Source organism: Chrysochloris asiatica, unplaced genomic scaffold (assembly GCF_000296735.1).
Source record: "Chrysochloris asiatica unplaced genomic scaffold, ChrAsi1.0 scaffold00137, whole genome shotgun sequence".
NCBI lineage: Eukaryota > Metazoa > Chordata > Mammalia > Afrosoricida > Chrysochloridae > Chrysochloris > Chrysochloris asiatica.
The window spans coordinates 2,967,035-2,991,886 of NW_006408655.1; the positions used below are offsets into that span (position 1 = coordinate 2,967,035).

At 37.0% G+C, this 24,852-nt stretch overlaps 1 protein-coding gene across 1 annotated transcript in view; it reads left to right on the forward strand.

Moving 5' to 3' along the window:
- Window positions 1–24,852, forward strand: part of MALRD1 (MAM and LDL receptor class A domain containing 1) — a 1,127,868-nt gene that overhangs the window by 465,241 nt on the left and 637,775 nt on the right. Inside the window, exon 26 of the mRNA XM_006869907.1 lies at window positions 8,030–8,318. Within this exon, the coding sequence (XP_006869969.1) occupies window positions 8,030–8,318 (289 nt within the window). The remainder of the gene's footprint in view (window positions 1–8,029; window positions 8,319–24,852) is intronic.

Below are 24,852 nucleotides of genomic sequence, written 5' to 3' on the forward strand. Positions count from 1 at the left end.
GGTTCTGCATGAAAAAGATGAGGGTTTCTGCTCCTATAAAGATTTACAGCCTCAGAAACCCTGTGCAGGGTCACTGTGAGTCAGAACTGACTCCACGGCACACCACCACCACCATAATGTATATAAGGAGCTCTGGTAGTATAGTAATTATGAGTTGAGCTGCTAACCTCAAGGTCAGAATTAGAAATTACCAGTGGTTCCATGGGAGAAAGATGAGGCTTTCTACTCCCATAAAAAGTTACAGCCTCAGAAACCCTATGCAGAGTTACTATGAGTTAGACCCAACACCATGGCATGTCACCACCACTATACTGTATATATGATATAATTATATTTTCAGCATATTCATATATTTTACTAAAATATATTTATATTACATCTTTGTATACTTAAGTATGGAGTTCTGGTGTGGCTCTGTGGGTTAATGTGCCAGACTGCAAAGCCATTTGAACTGCAAGGTTGGCAGTTCAAGCTCACACCAGCTGCTCCTTGGAAACCCTATAGAGGGTCACTATGGGTCAAAACCGACTTGATGGCACTTCACAACAACAACAACAACATACATGTATATTTAAATACAATAGATAAATATTTATTAACCGTATGAAATTATTTTCTCATGTAGCTCATTAACCAGCCTCTGAGGATAATTAATTGTATGGTGAGAGAGTAATATGAGAGCTATGTGAAAACTGTGAGAGAGTGGAGACATACTACTGATTTCTTCCTCAAAGCAATTTTTTCTCAATTAGTGTTAGAATTGCTGAAGTGAAAAGTGGGAGAAAATGGAAATCTATTTGATTTGAAGTAAAGGGATGTAAGATAAGCTGCTTCTAACATTTTTATTTGGGTCCTGGAATTTCTCTGTGCATATATTCAGCCCTGTCCTAGTTTCACTATTTTGAATTAGAAAACAACAAAAGAAAGAAAGAAAAAAGAAATGAGAGCAATCAAATCAAATGACCATCACTATGTGCTTGTACATTCTGTTTCATCTAGACATTTTGAGGAAAGCTTTTAACAACTAAAATGATAGTGAAGGCATTTAGAAATGCTGCTTTCAGTTAACTGAATGGCAAAATTAAGCTAAAACTTTTTAAGAAATAAACGCAATGACATCAAGTCAATTCCTACTCATAATGACCCTTTCGGTTAGAGTCCAACTGCTCCATACTGTTTTGGTGGCTATCAGTGTTTACAGAAGCAGATTGCCTCCCACAGAGAGCCTGGTAGATTTGAACTGCCAATCTTTCGGTTAGTGCGCCAACATTTAAATATATAGTGATGTCTAATGTTTTTCACAGTTTACATAGTTGGCACTAATATTTTGTACATTATAGAATATTAGAAATAATATGAATGATAACAGAATTCTTTTATGGTAAAATTTTAAATGCATATTTTGTGTGGGATCATTTATATGTGTCATAATTTTTTTTACATCTTCAGACACATGACATGCAATGTATATTCTTCAGTTATTTTACAAAATTTTTGAGAAGTCAAGTATATTTCATTTATACAGAGAATAATTTGGCTGGAAAACACATTATTTTTTGTTTATAAATCTTAAAAACAAAATTATTTTGAAACCACAATTTTCCTTTTACAAAAAGTCACTCAAGTGAGAATTTAATAATCAAATGATTGAAAATATTAAATTGGATTTAAAAGTTGATAAAATTGTTTTAATCAAATACATTTTCTCCCCTTTTTTCTGTCTTCTATATTATTTGATACTTTCTCAAGAATAAAATCTAAATATACCAGATTTTCTGTATGTTGTTGTTGTTGTTGTTGTTAAGTGCCATTGAGTGGGTTCCGACCCATAGCGACCCTGTACAGGGTTTCCGAGGGTGTAAATCTTTACGGGAGTAGAAAGCCTCATCTTTCTCCCGCGGAGCGGTTGAGTCTGTATCAAAATGTTATCTGCATACATCTGTAGAAAGTCCTGGTGTCGTGTTGTAGGATGAACACTGGATTGCTAACCTCAAAGTCAGCAGTTCCAACACACCAAGTGATCCTCAGAAACACTACACAGGGTCGCTATGAGTCCGAACCAATACAATAGCACTCAACAACAACAACATACATCTATATATACTATGAGAGTTGCAAATTAGTTCTAATCATAGAAAGCAAATTAAATATTAAACATGAAAGATATAAATTTCCCATTTTACTTTCCTCTTTAGACATTTCCTCTCAAAATGTTCAAGATTTTTTTCACATGTAGTTATCTAAAGATTTCATTCATTGCTATTTTCTCTGGTCCCATGGCTATATTCACCACTCTTTTGAACATCTGGGTGAGAATAATTAAGTACGTATGGAAGAAATGTCAAACACATTAATTAATTAATGATGAATGGTTTATTTTATGAATATTTTGGATATGCATTGAATACAAAGAAGTAATGAAAGGTTATATGGAGAGTGGTTTGTCTCTCTTATTAAAAATATGTTCATTAATTAAATAGAGTTATCTCCCAAAGTTCATAAAAATCTTAATTGTCACTTGACTTAGTGGAATACCTTTAAGCACAGAAAACCAAATTGGGTCATTTTTTTTTTTTTCCCTTAGGAGGGAATGGGGGTGTGGGAGGGGTACAGACAGAGACCGATGACAGAAGATTTCAAATCTCTGAAAACCCCTGAAATTTGCAATGCAAGTACTTTGTTAAAATAATTAAATATTTAGAAGAATTTTTGTCGCTCATTGCAACAAGATTAGGTTATGTTGCCATCAAGTGATCTTCAAGGAAGAGTTTATTTTCATGTTTCTGGCTTACTTTTGTTATATTTATTTGCATGTTAAATGGATGACATCATTCATTAAATGACTGTTAAAAGATATGGAAGTGTCTACTGTGGCATAAAATGTATACCTCATATTTGATGCAAAAATATGAAGCTAAACACAAATTAGAATATTTTACAGATCCTCTGTGGGCTTCAAGGAAATCAGTCAGAAGAGTGCCAGGTAATTGGCAGTCATTCCATTTGGGATGTTTCCATGCTACCCAAAAGGATGACCCAGTACCATTTTGTTTATCACATGAATTACTCATGCCATGCAAGTTTCATCAGACCTCCCAAACCATTCCCAATAGTTACAGAGCTGGTTTTGGAAGATTTTAACAGCAGAAGAAACAATTTTGGATCTTAGACTAGTAATTCACCTGTTGGTTTGTCATGCTGTCTGGCTTTTGTGTTGCTGTGATGCTGGAAGCTATACCATTGTGATTTCAGATACCAACAGAATCACCCATGGAGGACAGGTTTCATTGGAACTTCACACTAAGACAGACCTAGAAGAAGAAATAGGTGGTCTGCTTCTGAGAACTTTGCCACTGCAAACTTTATGAATAGCAACTAAACATTGTTTGATATTGTATGAGAAAAGGAGCCCATTAGATTGGAAGGTGCTCAAAATATGACTGGAGTAGAGATGCTTCTTCAAAGCAGAGTCAGTCTTAATGATCTGAATTGACAAAAGCATTGAGGACCTTCATTTGCTAATGGGGCATGACTCAAAAAGAGAAGAAACAGCTACAAACACCCATTAATAATCAAAAATTGAAATGTTCAAAGTATGAAGGAAAATTGGAAGTCATCAAGAATTAAATGGAACACAAAAAGATCAATCAATATTTTATTCGTTGTTGTTGCTGTGTTAAGTGCTATCAAGTAGATTCCCATTCATAGCAACCCTGTATAGGGTTTCAGAAGCCTCACGTGTTCTCAGAATCAGAAAGCCTCATCTTTCTCCCATGGAGCAGCTGGTGTGCTTGAACTGTGAACATTGTGGTTCACAACCCAGTGCTCATTGAAGGGAGTCACCACACTCCCATCCTATTCATTAGTGAGATAAAGTGTAAACAGTTATCAACCATTTTGAATGTGATAGTCCTATGGTTTAGTATGCTGGGAATGACAAATTGAACAAAAATGGTGTCTTAGTCATTTTCAAAAAGAAAACTTTTCAACAAATGACAAATTGAAGAGGAATGGGTTGCATTCGTAGTCAAAAAGAACATTTCAAGGTCTATCATGAAAAGTACAATACTATCTGTGACAAGATAATGTCTGTATGGCTGTAAGGAAGACCGGAGCCATGGTGTCGTAGTGGATTGTGTATTGGGATGCTAACTGCCAGGTCAGCAGTTTGAATCCAGCAGCTACTCTTTGGGAGAGAGAGGAGGCTTTCTGTTCTCGCAAAGATTTACTGCCTTGGAAACCCTACACAGTTTGGAAATGACTTGATAGTAATGTGGAAGGGTTCATTACTTGAAAATGTTACATAAATGGACTCAAGCAATAATTTTTGGAGTCCTAATGTAGCACTGTTGGATAAGCATTGCTCTGCTAACCACATGGTCAATGATTCAAACCCACCAGCTGCTCACTGAAAAACATACAGCATCGCTGTTACTGAAACTGACTCAATGGCACTTAACAACAATAAAAGGAAACCAGCTAGTATGATTATTATTCAGGTTGACACACCAACCACTGTACCAACTTCTTCAATATGAAATTGAACAGAATTGTGATCTATATGATCTGATAATTACTGGTTATTGGAATATGAAAGTTGGAAACAAAGATGAAGGATCAGTAGTTGGAAAATATGGTCTTGGTGGTAGAAAGGATGTTGGAAATCCCATGATAAAATCTTGCAAGACCAAATACCTAAATGGATTTGTAGAACTTGCTCAGTAAAATAGGCTTCTTATGGATCCTTTGTAATATATAGGACCTTTAGGTAGAATCCTGAACCCCATTCAGAACCTTCTGAGGTGGGTCATTCCTATTGGACATGACAAGCAGACCAGCCTGGAGCATCTAGAGGAACAGAAGATACTTCTTGAAAGAAAGACTATCAGGAAAAATCCACAACAAAAATGGCAATCTGATTGACTACTGCCAAAAAAAGTAAGTTGTTTGCCTGGGAGCCAACAAGGCAAACAATTAAGTCTCTTCAGGACAAACCTCCCTCTAAGACTGTAACTCAAAGGGAACACATGAGCAGGCATGTAAGCTTGCTTGTGACCACATTGGTCTCCTGGTGAGTGGAAAAGGGGAAAGCCAGCAAGGAAGTTATGGGCTGAGTTCAACCATGTTACATAGACTCCCATGGACCTGGAGAAGACAGAGAGAAGAGGAAGGTCTTGTTGGTCTAAAACATGATGAGACCTGGGGACTTTTGAACCCATGGACAAGGACATAGCCACCGAGTTCTAGAGCCAAGAGTGGAGCGTCCAGATGATATGAAGTGAGGGGAGACACACAAGAACACCTAAACTTGCAGATAGTACTCATTTAATGTAGTTTTTATGGCTTGCTGATCACATCTGAACTAAAAGAAGATAAAAAAGAATTGATAAAGGAAACAAATGTAAATTGCTACAATTTGATGAACTTGACCTACACTTACTGATGTAGTACCTCAAAATACCATCTGAGAAGGAAAAAATCTTTACATCAAGGATCAATCCTATCTCCTATATGGTGGTGTCGTGAAGTGCCGTTCAGTCAGTTCTGACCCATAATGACCCTATATAGGGTTTACAATGAGCAGTTGGTGAGCTTGAACCACCAACCTTACTGTTCAAACGGCTTTGCAGTCTGGGGCATTAACCCACAGTGCCACACCAGGACTCCATCTCCTCTGTTCACAGGGTTTATAGGGACAGACACCTTAGACATTGGCTACCTAAAACGGGGGGGACTGGGACTATAAAGGCACAAAGTGACTGGATTACAAGTTTTCAAGAGGGAATTTAGTTTCAGGTTTACAGGGGGAAGGTAGAACCCTCACTGAATAGTTTTCATCTTGTCTAGATGGGTCTGGTGAAAGGAGATGGGGATAAGATTCTTAGGATTCAGTAATTGTTATTATGACTAATTGTTATTGTCACAACTGTAAAGGTAGACTTTTTGTAACATAAAGTGGGAAATAGTTAGTTTTACAGTCCGGGAACAGAGGACTCCAGGACCATCAAGAGAGAAGAGCATGAGCGGGATGTTGGACCCTATCCAGGGAAACAGCAACACCAGAAATGGAGGCAGAGATGATAAAATGGAGAGATAGTGCAGCTGAGGACTCTAGACTAGCTGAGGATAGGGAAAGGCTGTGTGCTGTCGTCCAGGAGGCATGCATGTAGAATGTACCCTTTGGTTGTTTAAATGGTTATATATTCCTGAATATTTTTGTGTACTTAAAAAAAAAAAAAAAAAAAAAAAGGGAATAGAAGCACATACTGTTGAATGATGATGCATGGAGGGACTGTAATAATTGCAATTAAACATAATATGATCGGCTGAGTGTAAAACTGATGCTCTCCCATGTAAACTATCACTCAATTCACCATAAAAACTTTTTAAAAACAATCTTGCAAGTCCAATGATTTCTTCATTGCAAATACCTTTTTTCTCAACATCGTAAACAGCAACCATACTGTGGACCTCTGGATTCTCAGTGGTTTAGGAGTTAAGATGTTGTAAGCACTCATGAAGACATCTCATACAATGTATTTACTTCCATGATGAAAGGAAGTTCCCTGATGGTGTGCTGTGCAACATCTTTCATCTTAAAAAGATAAAAGGAAAGAAAATTGAGCAGAGCAAGATGGGCCTATTGCCATTAAGAAAAAAAAGTCAGTAGTGGAGTCCTTCTTTGGGACTTGTGGTTCCTGCCCTGTGAAGCTCCTAGCTCCAGGGGATGATGGACACCAAAAAGTTTGAAGTTTTCTAATGAATGCTACAGACAAGGACCTTTCTCTGGAGCTAGTTTTCTGAATTTGAACTTCTAGCCTCTTAAACTGTGAGAGAATACATTTCTCTGAAACCCATCTGTTTGTGGTATTTCAGGTATTTAAGACAACCACCATTACTGTTTTCCTTCATCCACCAAATCATAAGACAGAAATTTTATAAAAGTCACTGAGTCTCCATTGTTCCTAACTTGCACTACTTTTTCTGTCCAAGTTTTCCCTGACTTTCCCCTGCTGTGCAACAATCACTAAAAAATTGATAAATTTCATCCTTGAAACACTGAAATGCTAATTGCTAAAAATACTTCTATTAATTCTTACTCAGGGAAAAACTCCCAGGGCTGCTATTCTAAAGCCTGTTTCCAGCACTTCAAGTAAAAGTTGGATTAATTGCTGTTTTTCTGCATAGTGGAGCCTTGAGGATCTTGTAGAACTGAAAATGACTTTCAAGTACAAGTTTATAGTAGAATTAGCAAGATAATATCCTCCTATCTGAAAGAAAATGATTTTAGTTTAATGAGATTGAAAATGATGTTCTTTACTCCCTGATATTTCTTAATCCTTAAATATATATATATAATCCATCATTATTTGATGATGTACCTTTTCGTCACTTGCTGCTATGGTTATCTTTCAAAGATGGAGTTGTTAAAGTGAAAATCGGCATTATGTGAAAATGTAGTATGACCACATCAGGTAATCAAATGGAGGAGAATTACACCATTACATAACTGCCAGACCTCTGAGAATCATGGTCCAGCCAAGTTAACACTTAATTGTAGCCATCATAATGAGCATACCTTTCACCTTGCATGTTTGCATTCTTTACTGGAAACATGTTGTAATGTGAAATGTCAAATAGTAGATTTTTTTTATTACTGTTGTAAGTACGAAATGCTGGATAACAATAATAAGTTAATAAATCAGGGGAAGGTGTATTTCATTTATTTGACAGCCAACTTTGAGAGTTTTTAAAGGAATCCTGCATTTAGAAGTGTCAGAAAAAGTAAACTCAGCTCAATTTTCTCTGCTAAATTGGTGCTGGATCTTTACTGATACATCTTCCATACATGTGACATAATCCAAGGCTGGAATACCTTAATTCAATCTTAGCATGGTCACAGAGGAATAGCATATACAGGCCTAATTTTCCTTCTGGAATATATTCATGAGCACATGGAAATATGATATAATTGAAAATACTGTAAAATTGAGCTAATCATATATAATATTCCTATGCTTGCTTGCAGATCATTTTTCACTATCACATGTATGGAAATGGCATTGGAGCACTCACCTTGATCCAAGTATCAGTCTCAAATCAAACGAAGGTTTTAGTTAACCTGACTGGAGAACAAGGCAATTTTTGGCAGAGGAAAGAGCTACCGCTGTTTGGTGATGAAGACTTCCAACTCAAATTTGAAGGTCGAGTTGGAAAAGGTCACCATGGTGATATTGCTCTTGATGACATTGTGCTCACAAGGAATTGTCTACCAACCCATTCCATTAAAGAAGAACCAGCGGTGCCTCTTCCAACAGGTACCTTTCTATGTTTGTTCTGTGGTCTTGCAGGATGGAGATGGGAAGGAAGGAAAAAAAAAAAACAGAATTTAAATGGCATTAACAACCAGTAATTCATTACTTTCATGAAGAAAAATAAAATATTTAAACTTCTAATAAGGCATCTTTGAAGACTCTACTCTTACAAAAATGCTTTCCATTTTTTCCCGAATCTTCCATATATTTACAATTGCCTAAGTCCTGGTGTGACACTGTGGATTAATGTGCTGGTTTGCAAAATCAGTCTGAACCGAAAGGTCGGTGCTTCAAACCCACCAGCCACTCCTCAAATACCTAGGGTCAATATAGGTCAGAACCAACTTGACAGCATGTAACCACAACAAGAAGTTCTCTGTTTAGTCATGTGCCCCTAGATCACTAATGCAAGAGATGATACCATTGTTTGCATTATCACTCAGAAATCAATACTTAATACATGTTTTGTTGTTAAGTGCGTTTAAGTCATAGCAACCCTGTATAGGGTTTCCGAGGAGCAGGTGGTAAGTTTGAGCTACTGGCCTAGCAGTTCAAATGACCTTGAGGTCCAGTGCTTATCCTATACTGCCACACCAGGTAGCCACTATTCATAAAGCATAAGAAAGCCAGGAATAGTTATTAAATTTTAATTAGTCATTATTTTGTTTGTGCTATTTGCTTTATTGTTCTTAGCTTCAGCCATATTCCAGTTGGGATGATTGAGTTTATATTTTGAAATATCTTGAATGATTGAATATGACATTTTACACCCTTTTAGCCTAAAACACCTTTTGGTAATTTGTCAAAAGAACTGTATTAAAATGTGTTTATAGATGTTCAATAATATAGATAGTGACAAAGCTGTATGCAGTAAGAATAACAAGTAACACTTAAAATCCTTATATTGGAGTCATTAAAATGAATTTAATATATGTTATTAATATTTTAAAAAGGACACATTTGTCAAGTGATATTATCACAGACATTAATTTTATATCAATAGTTTATTAGTGAAAACAAGAAGTGCAATTTCTTTGTATCTAAACTATGTATCTCTTAAATAAAGAGAACAAAAGTATTTAATTAGGAATGATTTGTTTGCTCTGGCTTCTAGATAGTGAGTGGAATAAGGAACTTTACCATTTCTCATTCATTTCAGAGTTAGTGATTTAATTTGGTTAAGAGGAAATTTCTAGATAAATACTTACCAGTTGCATTTTTAAACAAACTTTTTGATTAACTTATTTCTACCACTGTACAGAATTGTTGTTAAGTGCTGTCAAGTTGATTCTGACCCACAGCGACCTTGTATAGGGTTTCCAAGGAGCAGCTGGTGATCTTGAATCACCAACCTTGCTGTTAAAATGAATTTGCAGTCTGATGCATTAATCCACAGCACCGCACCAGGACCCCACTATATAGAATTGTATAAAGAAAAACAAATATTTAAAATATGTTTTAGGGTAAATGAACTTAGCTGGTTAACACAATTTTTTAAAGATACTTCAGACTAATCAATTTCCTTGAACAAAACTCTGTCTTCCATTCTGTGTAGGATGTTGGGATGGCAGTTAAACTAGTCCTTGTGCTGCCCAACACTTTTAATAATAACTTTCTATCATAATTAAAATGTTGTCTCACAGCACCCATATAGTGTGAGAAAGCAAAAGTTTTATGTTGAACGACTTCAATGTTTATTGAGTGCATACTAATTAGGATACAAGAGGAACAAAGCTGAATTAAGAACATCAACAAATTTTTGAAATCCTCAATAAAGACATACTTTTTAAATTTTTCATAAGGAAAATGTAAATGTATCCATAAATTAAGAACATATAGTAGTAATTAGTGGTTAAGAATTGGGCTACTAATCTCATGGTTAGCAGTAAAATACTACCAGCTGTTCAGCAGGAGAAAGATGAGGCTTTCTGTGCCCCTAAAAGCAGCCATTTCAAAAAGTAGCATTTGATCAAGAGCCAATGATACTGAAGGAGGAAGTCCAAGGTGCATTGAAGGAGTTGGCAAAGAACAAGACACCAAGAATTGATGGAATAAAATTGAAATCTTCTCAAGAAAGTGAGGCGGCACAGGAGCCACTCACTCATCTCTGCCAAGAAGTTTTGAGGACAACTATCTGGTCGGCTGATTGGAAAAAATCCATATTTGTGCCCATTCCAAAGAGAGGTGACCCAACGGAAAGCGGAAATCATCAGACTATCTCTTTGATACCCCATGCGACTAAAGTTTTACTAAATGTAGTACAGAAATGGCTGCAAGCATACATTGACCGAGAACTTCCAGAGATTCAATCCAGAAGAGGAAATGATATGAGGGATATCATTGCTGATGTCTGATGGATCTTGGCTAAAAGCAGAGAATATCAGAAAGATGGTTATCTGTGCTTTATTGACTATGCAAGGGCTTTTGATTGTATGGCTCATGACAAGCTGTGGACAACATTGTGAAGTATGTGTATTCTGGAACATGTAATTGTGTTCATGAGGAATCTGTACCTGGACCAAGAGGCAGTTGTTCAAACAGAATATGGGAACACTGAATGTTTTAAAATTTAAGAAGTGTGTGACAAGGTTGTATTCTTCCACCATACTTATTCAACCTATATGCTGAGCAAATAATCTGAGAACCTGGGTTATATGAAGAAAAACATGGCATTAAGATTGAAGGAAGACTTGTTAACAACCTGCGATATTCAGATGATACAATCTTGCTTGCTGAAAGTATAGAGGACTTAAAACATTTACTAAGGAAGATCAAAGAGCACAGCCTTTGGTATGGATTACATCTCAATGTAAAGAAAACAAAAATCTTCACCACTGGACCAATAAACAACATTCTTATCAGTGGAGAAAAGATTGAAGTTGTCAAGGACTTCATTCTTCTCGGATCAACTATCAATCAACACTTGAAGCAACAGTCAAGAAATCAAATGACATATTGCATTTGGAAAATCTGCTGCACAAGACCTTTTTAAAGTGTTGGTGAGTAAAGATGTCAGCTTTAGGACTAAGGTGTGCCTGACCCAAGCCATGGTATTTTCAATAACCTCATATGCATGCGAAAGCTGGACAGTGAATAAGGAAGACCGTAGAAGAATTGATGGTTTTGAGTTATGGTGTTGGAGGAGAATATTGAAGTGCCATGGGTTGCCAAAAGAACCAATAGATCCATTTTGGAAGAAGTGCATCCAGAGTGCTTCTTGGAGGCCAAGATGGCCAAACTTTGTCTCTCATACTTTGGACATATTGTCAGGAGGGACCAGTCACTGAAGAAGGATATCATGTTTGGTAAGGTGGAGGGTCTGAGAAAAAGAGGAAGAACCCCAATGAGATGGATTGGCCAAGTGGCAGCATCGATGGACCCAAGTGTGGAAATTGTAGCGAGGTTGGCCCAGGACTGGGCAGTGTTTCATTCTGCTGTGCATAAAGTTGCTATGAGTGTATACTGACTTGATAGCACCTAACAACAACAAAGATTTACAGCCTCAGAGATTTTGTAGAGGTTCACTATGAGTCAGAACCGCCTCCACAGCAAACAACAACAACAGCAACAAAGTAGTAACGTTGTTGTTGCTAAGTGCCATCGAGTTGGTTCCGACTCATACTGACTCTTTATAGGATTTACAAGTAGTGACTGATGAATTTGAAACACCAACCTTGGTATTCAAGCTAACCTTGAGCTTGAGTGCTTATCCTACAATGCCACTCCAGAACTCCAGTAATAATGTATGAGGTCCTAATCTGTCCTTATGATATTTGAAGTGTTGTTTTTAAGTGTTGTACAGTCACTTCAGACACATATTGACCCTGTATAGACTTTCAGAGGAGTGGCTGGTGAGTTTGAACCACTGACCTTGTAGTTCAAACTGACCTTGCAGTTGAGCTCGTATCCTGTGGTGCCATTATATATTTTCTTGAATAGAACATAGGAATCTATGCCTTCAAGGATCACAATGTGATAAAGAGAATGAAAAAAAAAAATCATCCCAAATAACTCTAATGTTAGTATATAGTTAAATATTAGGGAAAACATGCAAGACTTTATTGATATTCATAGGAGGAAAAGAAAACATCCATTTGAGGGCATTTCCTTTGAGACTTCTTTAGAGAATTCTCAAGAATTTGCCATCACACTTGCCATTGCCATTGGAGTTCATTGGAAGGAAAAATCCCTCCAGTCACAGAACAAAATAAGCCAAATCTGAGTACAAATAGTGTCCAATAATAATTTTGATAGGGTGAGCACTGTGGACAGAACCAGTGGTATCAGGAAGTGCAGCCATGGTATTTTCAGAGAGTACAGACTACTGAATGGGCCATGGGTGGGTAATTGATCGATACTAGCACCTCTTGAACTGAGCGATGTAAGAGAATACTTCAAAGGAAATATGAAACAATTGGGGAACACCTTGAATGTTAGTTGTCTTTGTTTCAGTTTTGTCATGCACACAATAAAATACACTGAAAGTATGAGGGTTCTTAGAACACATACAATAAATTATGAATTAATATAAAAAGAACCAGAAAGGAGGCACAATATTAATTCACATAAACTTATAATTTGATAAAAATTACAACTGTAGTAAGATTCCAATAGGAAAAAAAAAAAGATTGCCTTTATATTTGAAACTGTGACTAAAATTGAAGTACAATATTTTAGTATTTTCATAGTTATCTAAGCTGTGATATGTACATTCAGTTGTAACAGATGGAAAATATATGCATATGGAATTCACTTTCCTCCAAACTGTTTGAAGAGTTTTTTTTTTACCGAAACTAAACTCTTAATCCAGAAACGAAAATTATACACACATCCCTTGGTAAAAGTGAACCACTAAACATCACTTAAGAAACCCTGGTTGGTTTAACAGTTAAGTACTTGGCTCCGAACCCCAAAAGTCAGCAGCTTGAACCCACGTATCATTTCCACAAGAGTACAGTCTTCTTCCATAAAGATAATAGCCTGCTAATCCCTAGGCAGAGGTTCTACTTTGTCATACAGACTTGTTGCGAGTCATAATCAACTGAACAACGCAAAACAATAAACTTCGTATTTTTATTTTTAAAAGTTTTGAACCGTTAAATGATTATAAATAACTTTGACTTCATTGTGAATTCATTTTAAAGGAAGGATTTTTAATTTAAAAAATAAATATCGGTGTTGTATCTGGGGTATCCTGAATAAATTTAAGAAAAGCAAAACTTTATCTTCATGAAAATTGGTGCAAGAGACTGTTGGAGCATCATGGACATCTGATAGAGATATAGTATGGGTAACAGATGTAAGCCAACATGTCATTTTAAAATTTGCATTCTTGTTTCTACATTGTTGTTGTTAATGTGCCGTCAGTCAGATTCTACTCAGCGATATTGTATAAGGTGTACCATAAGCATCAAGTTAGTTTGAACTGCCGATTTTATGGATCAAACCTAGCTTTTCACACCACCACATCAGGACTCCGTTGTTGTTGTTGGTAAGTGAATGGGACTTAAAACAACTCTGTATATAGTTTGTGAAGAGCGCTGGTAAGATTGAACTCCTCATAACTACAGTTGCATTCTTTTTTAATTGTGAATTGAATGAAAGTTTACGGGGCAGATCATCAGATTTACAGATTTACATTTAAAAAATCATACACTTTGTTTCATTACAATGATTATAATCCTCTCCATGTATCATCAGTTAACAGTATTTCTGCCTATTCATTTTAGCACTTTTTTTCTTTCTTTCTTTTTTTTTTTTTTTAACACTCAGACATATATAATAATGTACACCACCAAAGGGCACATTCTGCAAGTCTGCCTCCTGGCCACCAGCTCTCTTTCCATGAATCTAGAACCCTCAGCTGCTCCCTCTTTCCATGTCCCCATCTCTGCATCTGTCTCTGGTGTCTCTGCTTCTCTGGATAAGGTCCTGCATTCCACTTGTGCTCTTCTCCCTTGATGGTCCTAGGGTCCTCTGTTTCTGGAATTTAATATTAACTACTCCCCCATTTTTATTACAAAACTTTTACCTTTACAATTGTGATAGTTGCAATTAGACATGCTAACAATTACTCACTATTGAATCATAAAAACCTTATCCCCCATCTCTTTTCACAAGACCCATCTAGACAAGATGAAAACTTTGGTACATACACACAATGGAATATTATGTGATTTTAAAGAATAATAAGGAAGCTGTAAGACTCTGTCTTCCCCCACACACTTTTAAACTGTACTCCCTCTTGAAAACTTGTAAGCCAGTCACTTTGTGCCTCATTGCCCCATCATTTTAGGTAGCCAATGTCTAAGTTGCCCATCCCTAGCTACCGGGTGTACAGTGGGGATGGGAATGATCCTTACTGTGAAGATTCCTTCCCTCTTTGTTGGTATTTTAAGCTACTACATCCATAAGTATAGGTCAAGTTCATCACATTGAAGCAATTTGTCCTTGTTTACATTATCAAAAATTGTTTGTTTGTTTGTTTTTTACCTTACTGTAGTCAAATTCTGATTATCAAGCTATCAAGGATAGGTCAAATGGGTGCTATCTGCAAGTTTGGGTGTTCTTGTGCCTCACCCCTCACTTAATATCAGCTGGATGCTTCACTCTCAGTTCTAGCCCTCAGTGGCTATGTCCTTGTTTCGGGGCTCAGGTGTCCCAAGGTCTCACTGCACTTTGGACCAACCAGGCCTTCCTCTTCTCTCTCTTATCTCCAGGTCAATGGGAGTCTGTGGAACGTAGCTGAACTCAGTCCATTTCTTCTCTGCTGCCTTTCCCCTTTTTCCACTCACCAGTAGACCAATGTGGTCTCGAGCAAGCTTACATGTCTGCTCATGTGTTCCCTTTGAGTTTCAGTCTTAGAAGGGGGTTTGTCCTGAAGGGGCTTTATTGGGGCCTTGATGGCTTACCAGCGAACAAGTACTTGCTTATTCTTTTAGTAGCCAGTCATACTGCCATTTTTGTTTTGGGCTTTTCCTGCTAATCTTTCTTTGAAAATGTATCTTCTGTCACTCTAGCTGTTCAAGGGTGGTCTTCTTGTCCTTTCTAGTGGAATTGTCCCACCTCAGAAGGTTCTGGATGGGACTCAGGATTCCACCTACAGTCCTATACACTTTAAAGGATCCACAAGAGGCCTATTTCACTTGGCAAGTTCTGGAACCCCTTTTAGGTATTCCAAACAGTTATAGGCTGAAGACTGGCTTACAAGCTTTCTTTAATTATGTTTCCAACATTCCTTCCTATCCCACTTATGTGTCTATTTTACAATAGTAGGCAAGGAAAACCCAATATTCATAAGACATTCAAGCATCTTTGTATTATTTTCCCTCTTCAGACTATGCCTCAATTCCTTTATCGTAGAGCCCTGTTGTTCCAAGGTTGGGCATGCATCACTATTTACCACAGTCCCATTTAGCCCATGCATACCTGTCTCAGTGTTTCCCTATCTTCCTTGTCCTTCTACCCCTCCCCCTTACCAATGTCCAAACTATGATTTGTCTGCCCCTAGCCTGTGCTCTACCATTGCCTTCCTCCACCCCCCCATAAACTCCCACCCTACCCTCACCATCAATTTTGTTTTGTTTTGTTTTTATCCCTTTTAGTATGGGTATCTTTACTTAAGCTTTTACAATAATGGTCTTATACAGTAATTGTCCTTTTGTTACTCACTAATTTCATGCAGCATAATGCCCTCCAGGTTCATCTGTGTAATGTGGTGGCTTATAGCTTCCTTACTATTCTTTAAAGTCGCATAATATTCCATTGTGTGTATGCACTAAAGTTTGTTTTTCTATTCTTCCATTGATGGGCACTTAGGCTGTCTCCATCTTTTTGCTATTGTGAGTAGTGCCGCTGTGAACATTGGTGTGCATATATCTATCTACTCATGTTATGGCTCATATTTCTTGTGGATATATATCAAGTAGATGAATTGTTGGGTCATATGGTATTTCGATTTCCAACTTTCTGAGGAAGAGCCATACTGTTTTCCAGAGTGGTTGGACTGTTTTGCATATCCACCAGCAATGTAGGAGGGTCCCCTTCTCTCTACATCCTCACCAGCATTTATTGTCCTCTGCATTTTTGAACTTCACTGTTATTGCTGGTATGTGATGATATCTCATAGCAGTTGCATTCTTAAAAAGAAGTACAAAAATGTATCCCAAGACCAAATATGAAAGCCCAGGCTCTAGGCTTTCATATGTGAACTAAGTATATCCCACCTTTGAAAGTCAGCTTACTCATCAATCAAGTAGAGAGAATATCATGTACTTCTTAGAGTCTTGGACTCTACAGAATTCAATGAGATAATTACCTACATATTTGGCTAAATCTAATGGCTGGCAAGTGGTATTCTTTTATTCAGTAAAAAATATTTCATTTGGCATGAGCCAATAGTTTGGACATGTTTCCCGATATACTTCAGTTGATACAGACATTTTAGAGTAAGCTTCCATTATTTATATTTATTAATAGCAAGTTCTACAGTCTGTTTGGGGAAAATAATATTCTTTCAGTGATCACAGCATATAATTATTTTGTATTCATTACAAAAATTCCATCTTATAATTTATTGAGAACCTCTTTAATTAAATCTGCTTGATGTCTCAAGAACTCTGTGCATGTTCATACAGTTGAATGTGTAGGGGTCTATGTTTGTATCTTTGAAATGTTTAATGACTTAATTTCTCATTACTTTGGAAACACTTAATCATCTTGGACCTTTCACAGACTGAACAAGGTTAAATGGCGTTATGCTCTACAAGCAGGGGTAACATCCATCCATTAAACTTTGGAAATGACTCTAGTTTATGCAGCCTTTTCATCTATATTCATATGCAGAGGGTAACAACTCCATCAAGTATAGCTTAAAATAGAAAAGACAAGAGAAGGCAAAACTTACATATTTAGAGAGATGCAATTGAACTTAATCTGAAATCAGTAATTTTAATTAGCCAAAATAGACCTAAGGCTTTATTAGCAAAAGTAATATTAAATTATTATCAAGTCTTTAGAAGTCACATTTAAGAGCTTATTTCTTATTTCAATGGCAATTTTGTTAATTGCTAAATGATGAAGGAGATAAATAATTGTTTAATGAATTTTAATAAGAAAAGACAACCAAGAAGCCTCTTGTAAATGTCCATATGCAAATTAAGTCACTATCTTCTTCTCTGCCTTATTGACAAATATTAATAATATTATTAGTATAATGAGGACAGGGATCAATTTGGTTTCCTGTTTTGTTTTGAAGTCCCCACAACTACTTTCAAATAGAAATAATGTACTTAATCTGTTTTGGTGTAGAACAGAGTAGTGTGAGCTCAGTGCGTGACATCCTCTTTGAGGATGCTCATTTTTCTGAAATATCTGACAGTGGTTCACTATTGATGAGAGGGATAATATTCAAACTTGATTGGGTAAATTAGTAGACACCCATAGAGTCCTCTAGGAGATCTGGTAGCATAGTGTTTACAAGTCAGGCTGCTAACGTCAAGGTCAGCAATTCGAAACTACCAGCTGTTTGTGCGAGAAAGATGAGGCTTTCTGCTTCCATAAAAATGTACAGCCTCAGAAACCCTATGCAGGGTTGTTATGAGTTGGAACCGACTCCACGGCATACCACCATCAGCACCACTATAGAGTCCAAACTGTATGGGTTAAAGACCTGAATTTGGAACTTGGATCTGCTCAGTACCAGCACATGTGCGGTGTCTGCATTTTTGGTCTTCTCATCTCTAAAAGTGAAACTCTTGAAATCTATCTCTGAATGAACTGATAAAATACTTAAGATAAAAATATATTTCATATCTTGAAAAATTCCTGAGTATGAAAGCTATTCAAATAAATGTTACTTGCCTTTTTCTCTGTCCCTCCTCTTCCCCACGGAGAAGATTAGGAATATAAACTACACATAAGTTAAAACGTTTTAGAAGCATAAGGTCCACTTGCTATTTTTTCTTCCTCATGTTTCATCTATTGCTCAAAGAAAGGCCTCAGACCCCACCTGTCACCCCTGTTAATCACAAATAACTTATTCTCTCCAAACTTCCAAGTGTCTAGTTGCTAAATTGAGTGGGTTGGTTATGACTAATAAGGAATGGAGAATAGTTGCAATGAAGATGGATAAATAGAAATGATATAACAACTACCAGTGGATGAGGAGACTAAGATTAAAATGGCTTAATGTGCTAAATCTAGGTCTTGCTGTTGTTGTTAGGTGCCATCAAGTCAGTACCAACTCATATGACCTTATGCACAGCAGAAAGGAACACTGCCCAGTCCTGGGCCAACCTCACTATCATTGCCACGCTTGAGCCCACTAATGTTGCCCCTTTGTCAATCCATCTCACTGGGGGTCTTCCTCTTTTTCTCTGATGCTCCACCTTACCAAACATGATATCCTTTTCCAGTGACTGGTCCCTTCCGACAATATATCCAAAGTATGAGAGATGAAGTGTGGCCATCCTGGCCTCCAAGGAGCACTCTGGCTGCCCTTGTTCCAACACAGATCTGTTGGTACTTTTGGCAGTCCAAGGCACTTTCAATATTCTCCTCCAACACCATAACTCAAAAGTATCAATTCTTCTATGGTCTTCCTTATTCACTGTCCAGCTTTCATATGCATATGACGTTATTGAAAATACCATGGCTTGGGTCAGGTGCACCTTAGTCCTCAAACTGACATCTTTACTCTTCAACACTTTAAAAAGGTCATGTATAAATTTGCCTAGTGCAATAATACCTCGTTTGATCTCTTCACTGCTGCTTCCATGAGTGTTGATAGTTGATACAGGAAGAATGAAGTCCTTAACAACTTCAATCTTTTCTCTGTTGATAAGAATGTTGTTTATTGGTTCAGTGGTGAGGATTTTATTTTTCTTTACATTGAGATGCAATCCATAGTGAAGGCTGTGCTCTTTGATCTTCATCAGTAAGTATTTAAGTCCTCTTCACTTTCAGCAAGCAAGGTTGTATCATCTACATATTGAAGGTTGTTAATGAGTCTTCCTCCAACCATGAAGCCATGTTTTCCTTCATATAACTCAGCTTCTTGGATTATTTGCTCAGCATACAGGTTGAATAAGTGTGGTGGAAGAATATAACCCTGTCACACACCTTTCTTAATTTTAAACCATTCAGTGTTCCATGTTCTCTTCAAACAACTGCCTCTGGGTCCATGTACAGATACCTCATGAGTACAATTAAGTGTTCTGGAATACTTATACTTTTCAGTGTTGTCCATAGCTTGTCATGACCCACACAGTTGAAAGACTTTGTGTAGTCAATAAAGCACAGGTAAACATCTTTCTGATATTCTCTGCTTTCAGCCAAGATCCATCAGACATCAGCGGTGACATCCCTCTTTCCATGGCCTCTTCTGAATCTGGCTTGAACCTCTGGAAGTTCCCTGTCAATGTTTGATTATAGCCGTTTCTGTATTACTTTTAGTAAAATGTTACTAGCATGGGATATCGAAGATAGTGTCCAGTGATTTCTGCATTCCGTTGGGTCACCTTTTGTTGGAATGGGCAGGAATATGGATCTTTTCCAAATATTTGGCCAGATAGTTGTCTTCCAAATTTCTTGGCATAGATGAGTGAGTGCCTCCTGTGCCGCCTCAGTTTCTTGAAAGATTTCAATTTTTATTCCATCAATTCCTGGTGCCGTGTTCTTTGCCAATTCCTTCAATACCCTTTGGACTTCTTCCTTCAGTGCCATTGGCTCTTGATCATATGCTACCACTTGAAACGGTTGAACATCAATCATTTCCTTTTGGTACAGTGACTCTGTATTCCTTCCATCTTCTCTTGATGCTTTCTGTATCATTCAATAATATTCCCAGAGAATCTTTCAATAACAAAAGTCAAGGCTTGATTTTTTTCTTCAGTTCTCCCAGCTTGAGAAATGCTGAGCATGTTCTTACTTTTTGGTGTTCTGATTCCAGATCTTTGCACATTTTGTTGTAATATTTATCTTTATCTGCTCAAGCTGATCTTTGAAATTTTCTTTTCAGCTCTTGAACCTCATCGTTTATTCCATTTGCTTTAGCATCTCTACACTGGAGAGTAAGTTTCAGTGTCTCTTCTGACATCCATTTTGATCTTTTCCTTCTTTCTTGTCTTTTCAATGACTTTTTTCTTTCTACCTGTATGATGTTCTTGATGTCATCCCAAAACTCTTTGGTCTTCGGTCTTTAGTGTTTAATGTATCAAATCTGTGCTTCAGATGATCTCTAAATTCAGGTGAGATAAATTCAAGGTCATATTTTGGCTCTCGTGGACTTGTTTTCATTTGCTTCAGCTTCAGTTTGAATTTGCATATGAGCAATTGATGGTCTGTTCCACAGTCTACCCCTGGCCTTGTTTTGACTAATGATATATATGGAGCATTTCTATCATTTCTTTCTACAAAAGCAGTCAATTTGATTTCTGTGTGTTCTTTCCTGCACGGTCCATGTGTATGTCATCTGTTATGCTGTCTAAAGAAGGTATTTGAAATGGACAAATAATTGATTTTGCAGAATTCTATCATGTGATATCTAGCATCATTTTTAACACCAAGGCCATATTTTCCAACTACTAATCCTTCCTCTTTGCTCCCAACCTTTGCATTCCAATCACTGGTAATGATCAATACATCTTGATTGCATGTTTGATCAATTTCAGATTGAAAGAGTTGGTAGAATTCTTCTATTTCATCCTCACTGGCTTTTGTGGTTGGTGCTAAATTAGAATAATAGTGGTATTAACTGGTCTTCCCTGTAGGCGCATGGCTATTATCCTATCACAGACAGCATTGCACCTCATGACTAGTCCATTTCAGCTCACTGAGGCCTACGATAAAGTTGTTTATTTATTCCATTTCATTTTTGACAATTTCCAATTTCCCCTGATTCATGCTTTGTACATTCCGTGTTCCAATTATTAATGGATGTTTACAGCTGTTTCTTTTCATTTTGAGATGTGCCCCATCAGCAAATTATGGTCCTGAGGGCTTTATTCCCTCAGGCTTTACTTAATTCACTTCATTAAGGTCAACTCTACTTTAAGGAGGCAGCTCTTCCCCAGTTGCATTTTGAGTGCCTTCCAACCTGAGGGGTCACTTTCCGGCAATATATCTGACAATATTTCTCTGCTATTCATAAGGTTTTCAGTGATGAAATATTTGGAAGTAGTTCGTCACTCCTTCTTCCTAGTCTGTCTGTGTCTGGAAGCTCATGTGAAACCTGTCCACCATGGGTGACCCTGCTGGTATTTAAAATACCAGTGGCCATATCTTTCAGAATCGTAGCAACTCACAAACCACCACAATACGACAAACTGACAGATGTGTACCGAAGTCTCAGTCTTGAGACCCTTGTAATATAATATTGGAATTCATAGAACTTGAATACTTGATTGGCCAAGATCTGGGCAGATAATATGCTTTCCATATCATTTTTGACAATTTCCAATTTTCCTAGTTCATTTTAAAATGTATTACTATATTTGCTGTTAATATGGACGCAGTGGCACTTAGCAACAATAACAATCTTTTTGAAAGCAGACTGCCACATTTTTCTTTCATGGAGCCACTGATGGGTTCTACTCTCTGACCTTTTGGTTAGCAGCTACCAAGTACTATGACACATAAGTTAAGTTAATGGGAAATTACTAGAACATAACATTTCAAAATAGAAATCTGATTTTCGAAATACGCTTTAGGATGGGGGAGGAATATACTTTCAAGGACACTAATTAAATGGGAGAGACCTCTTTTGAGTCTCAGTTTCCTGTGGGACAGGATGGTGGATATGTTTGGCCAGCACTTGAACTTGTGACACTAGGTATAGTCATCATCGGGTAGAAGGTCTGGGCAGGTGGTCCTACACTAGACTCGGGGTCTGTGGGTACTCTGAGTAACTCAGGAGGAAGCAGGAGTGGTGCCTAGGGCCTCCCTGCCCTCCGGCAATGCAGCCTGCTCTGAAGCCCAACTAGAGAGGGACTTTTCTACCTGGCTTCAGAGTTCTCTCCTCCCAGAATCATGGCTCTCTTTCTCTTCTAGTTTATATTTTATTGCATTATGAAAATAATATATTTATTTGGCAAAGTCATCTAGGCTCCAAATTAAAATAAAAAATTGAAGAAATAAAAAAAAGAATGGCTCTTTGAATATAAAACTTCTATTTCTTTTGTGCTACATAGACCTATTGAAAAAATATCAAATTTCTATTCATAGGTGTAATAATCCATAGCTTAATTAAACCACTTATACTTTCTCTTTTGAATCAAAGATTTTTTGAAAATTCTTCTCTTCTCTCTTTTTATTATTTATTTTTGCATATTTGTCCCAAGGAGAACTACAGTTTTCTCACCTTTAGCAAATGTCTTCCAGCTACCATTCACATGTCTCATATGTATCTATTATTAGTGAAAGCATGTAAAAACAACAAATCTTTATTTCCTGAGGTATTTTTAATTAAAAATGTATACACATCTCTACTGTTTGCATAAAGATTTTTTTCTGGAAACGTTAGCCAGTATTTTTAGAATATTTAAAAATAGTTTTGAATGTAATATAACATAGTATTCAATTTTCTAAGATTTAGTCAGCACATTCTCCCGTATTATTGATCCCATACACCAAGTTCAAGATATTTGAAGTCATTACATGCAAAATGTATGAATTCTGAGTAGAAAACAATAATCATGTTGCATATTATCAGTCATATTTACATGTTATCATATTGTATATTGGTTTACATTGGTATAACATTAATTTAAAATGTCTTTTTACTTGTTAAAATAACTAATCATTTTACATTTAAAATTAATTCTTTCAAACATTTTTATTTACTGTGTCATTTTTTGCAAAGATAAAATTAAAAAAGTAAGACTTCTCTTTAAGCCACTTGATTTTTTAAAGTTTCATTCACCTGATTGCAGCTGAGGTACCTATCTACTTGTTCATCAATAGACACTCTCCTCTTCTTTTTTTCTCTTTATAAATCTCCCAATATTTATATAGATACCTAAGTAAACAGAATAAACACTCTATTTCTTAGTCTGCTTTTAGGAAATTTAAAATATTAAATTTTAGAAACTAGATGTAAAGAGATACTATATGCAAACTATAGATTTGCACTTAAGAGAAAGACATCCCATGACGACAGAGACAATAACATGGACAGATGGAGCAGCTAGGGACACCGGACTCAGGGTGGGAGAAGGGGATGTGTGCTGGCAGCAGGGGAAGAGGTGGGCAGGCCTGTGTGGTGTACCCTTTGGGGTTGTATGATGATACATGGAGAGGATTGTAAAAAATAACAAAACAAAACAAAACAAAAACACATTCCAAAGATTTCCTTTCTCTCTCTCACATTGGCTGGAATGTGGGTGATGGCAGGCATTAAAGCTCTGAGTCCTGCTCTGACTCTGTAGATTAAGCACTGAATCTCAAGGTCTGTTTGAATTTCAAGGTCAGTGATTCAAACTGAACAACTTCTCCTCAGAAACCCTATACAGGGTTGCTATGCATTGGAAACAATTCAATGGCACTTGACAACAACAACAAAGCTCTTGCTTCATAAGGTTGAAGTGAGAAGAGTAACAGGAGAGCTTAGCTCCCAAACACTAAAGAACATTTCATGGTTGCTTAAGTAATTCTGTTAAGTGAGAAGGAAAAATCTTAAATCCTGTTGAAGCTTCTGCAATCATTTTGTGTTTAGCACAATTCTATTTCTTAATGAAGTAAGGTATTATCTGCAAATGCTAGGTATTGTGTTATTATGTTTATATGAATGTTTGCCTGTTTCGAGTTACACTTGAAGGATCTTTAATTATTCAAAAATAAACACAGAAGACATTCTGATACTTCTCTACTGCTATTTTGTCTGTTGGAGAGCCAGTTCTAGAAGTCATTTCTGGAGAAGTTTGCTATAACCCTGTCTTCAGCCTGTTGAGGATTCTGCCTTGTTACTTTCTGTTTAAAGTGATTGTTGTTGTTAAGTGCCTTCGAGTTGGTTGCTACTCATAGGATTTCCAAGGTGAGTTTGAACTGTCAGCCTTGTGGTTCAAACCGACATTTCAGTTCAGTGCTTTATCCCATAGCACCACACCAGTGTTACCTATATTTAAACTCTAACTGATTCCAGTATTTGACATGTATTTCATTTTACTGTTTCAATCAATTTTATTTGTACGAATGTTCTAATTTTTGCCATTCTGATGCTAAAGATCCAATTTTATTCTACTCAATACCACTGTGGTGGTTATTGTTGTTTGGGGCCTTCAAGTCGGTTCCAACTCATAGTGACCCTATGCACAAGAGATAGGAACGCTGCCTGGTCCTGTGAAATCCTCACAATCATTGCTACACTTGAGCCCTTTGCTACTGCCACTGTCATAATCTCTTTTGCTGGGGGTCTTCCTCTTTTTACCTAACCTCCTACTTGACCAGTATAATATCCTTCTTCAAAGACTTTTCCCTGTTGACCACATGTCCAAAATGTGAGAGATGAAGTCTAGTCATCCTGGCTTCTAAGGAAGATTCT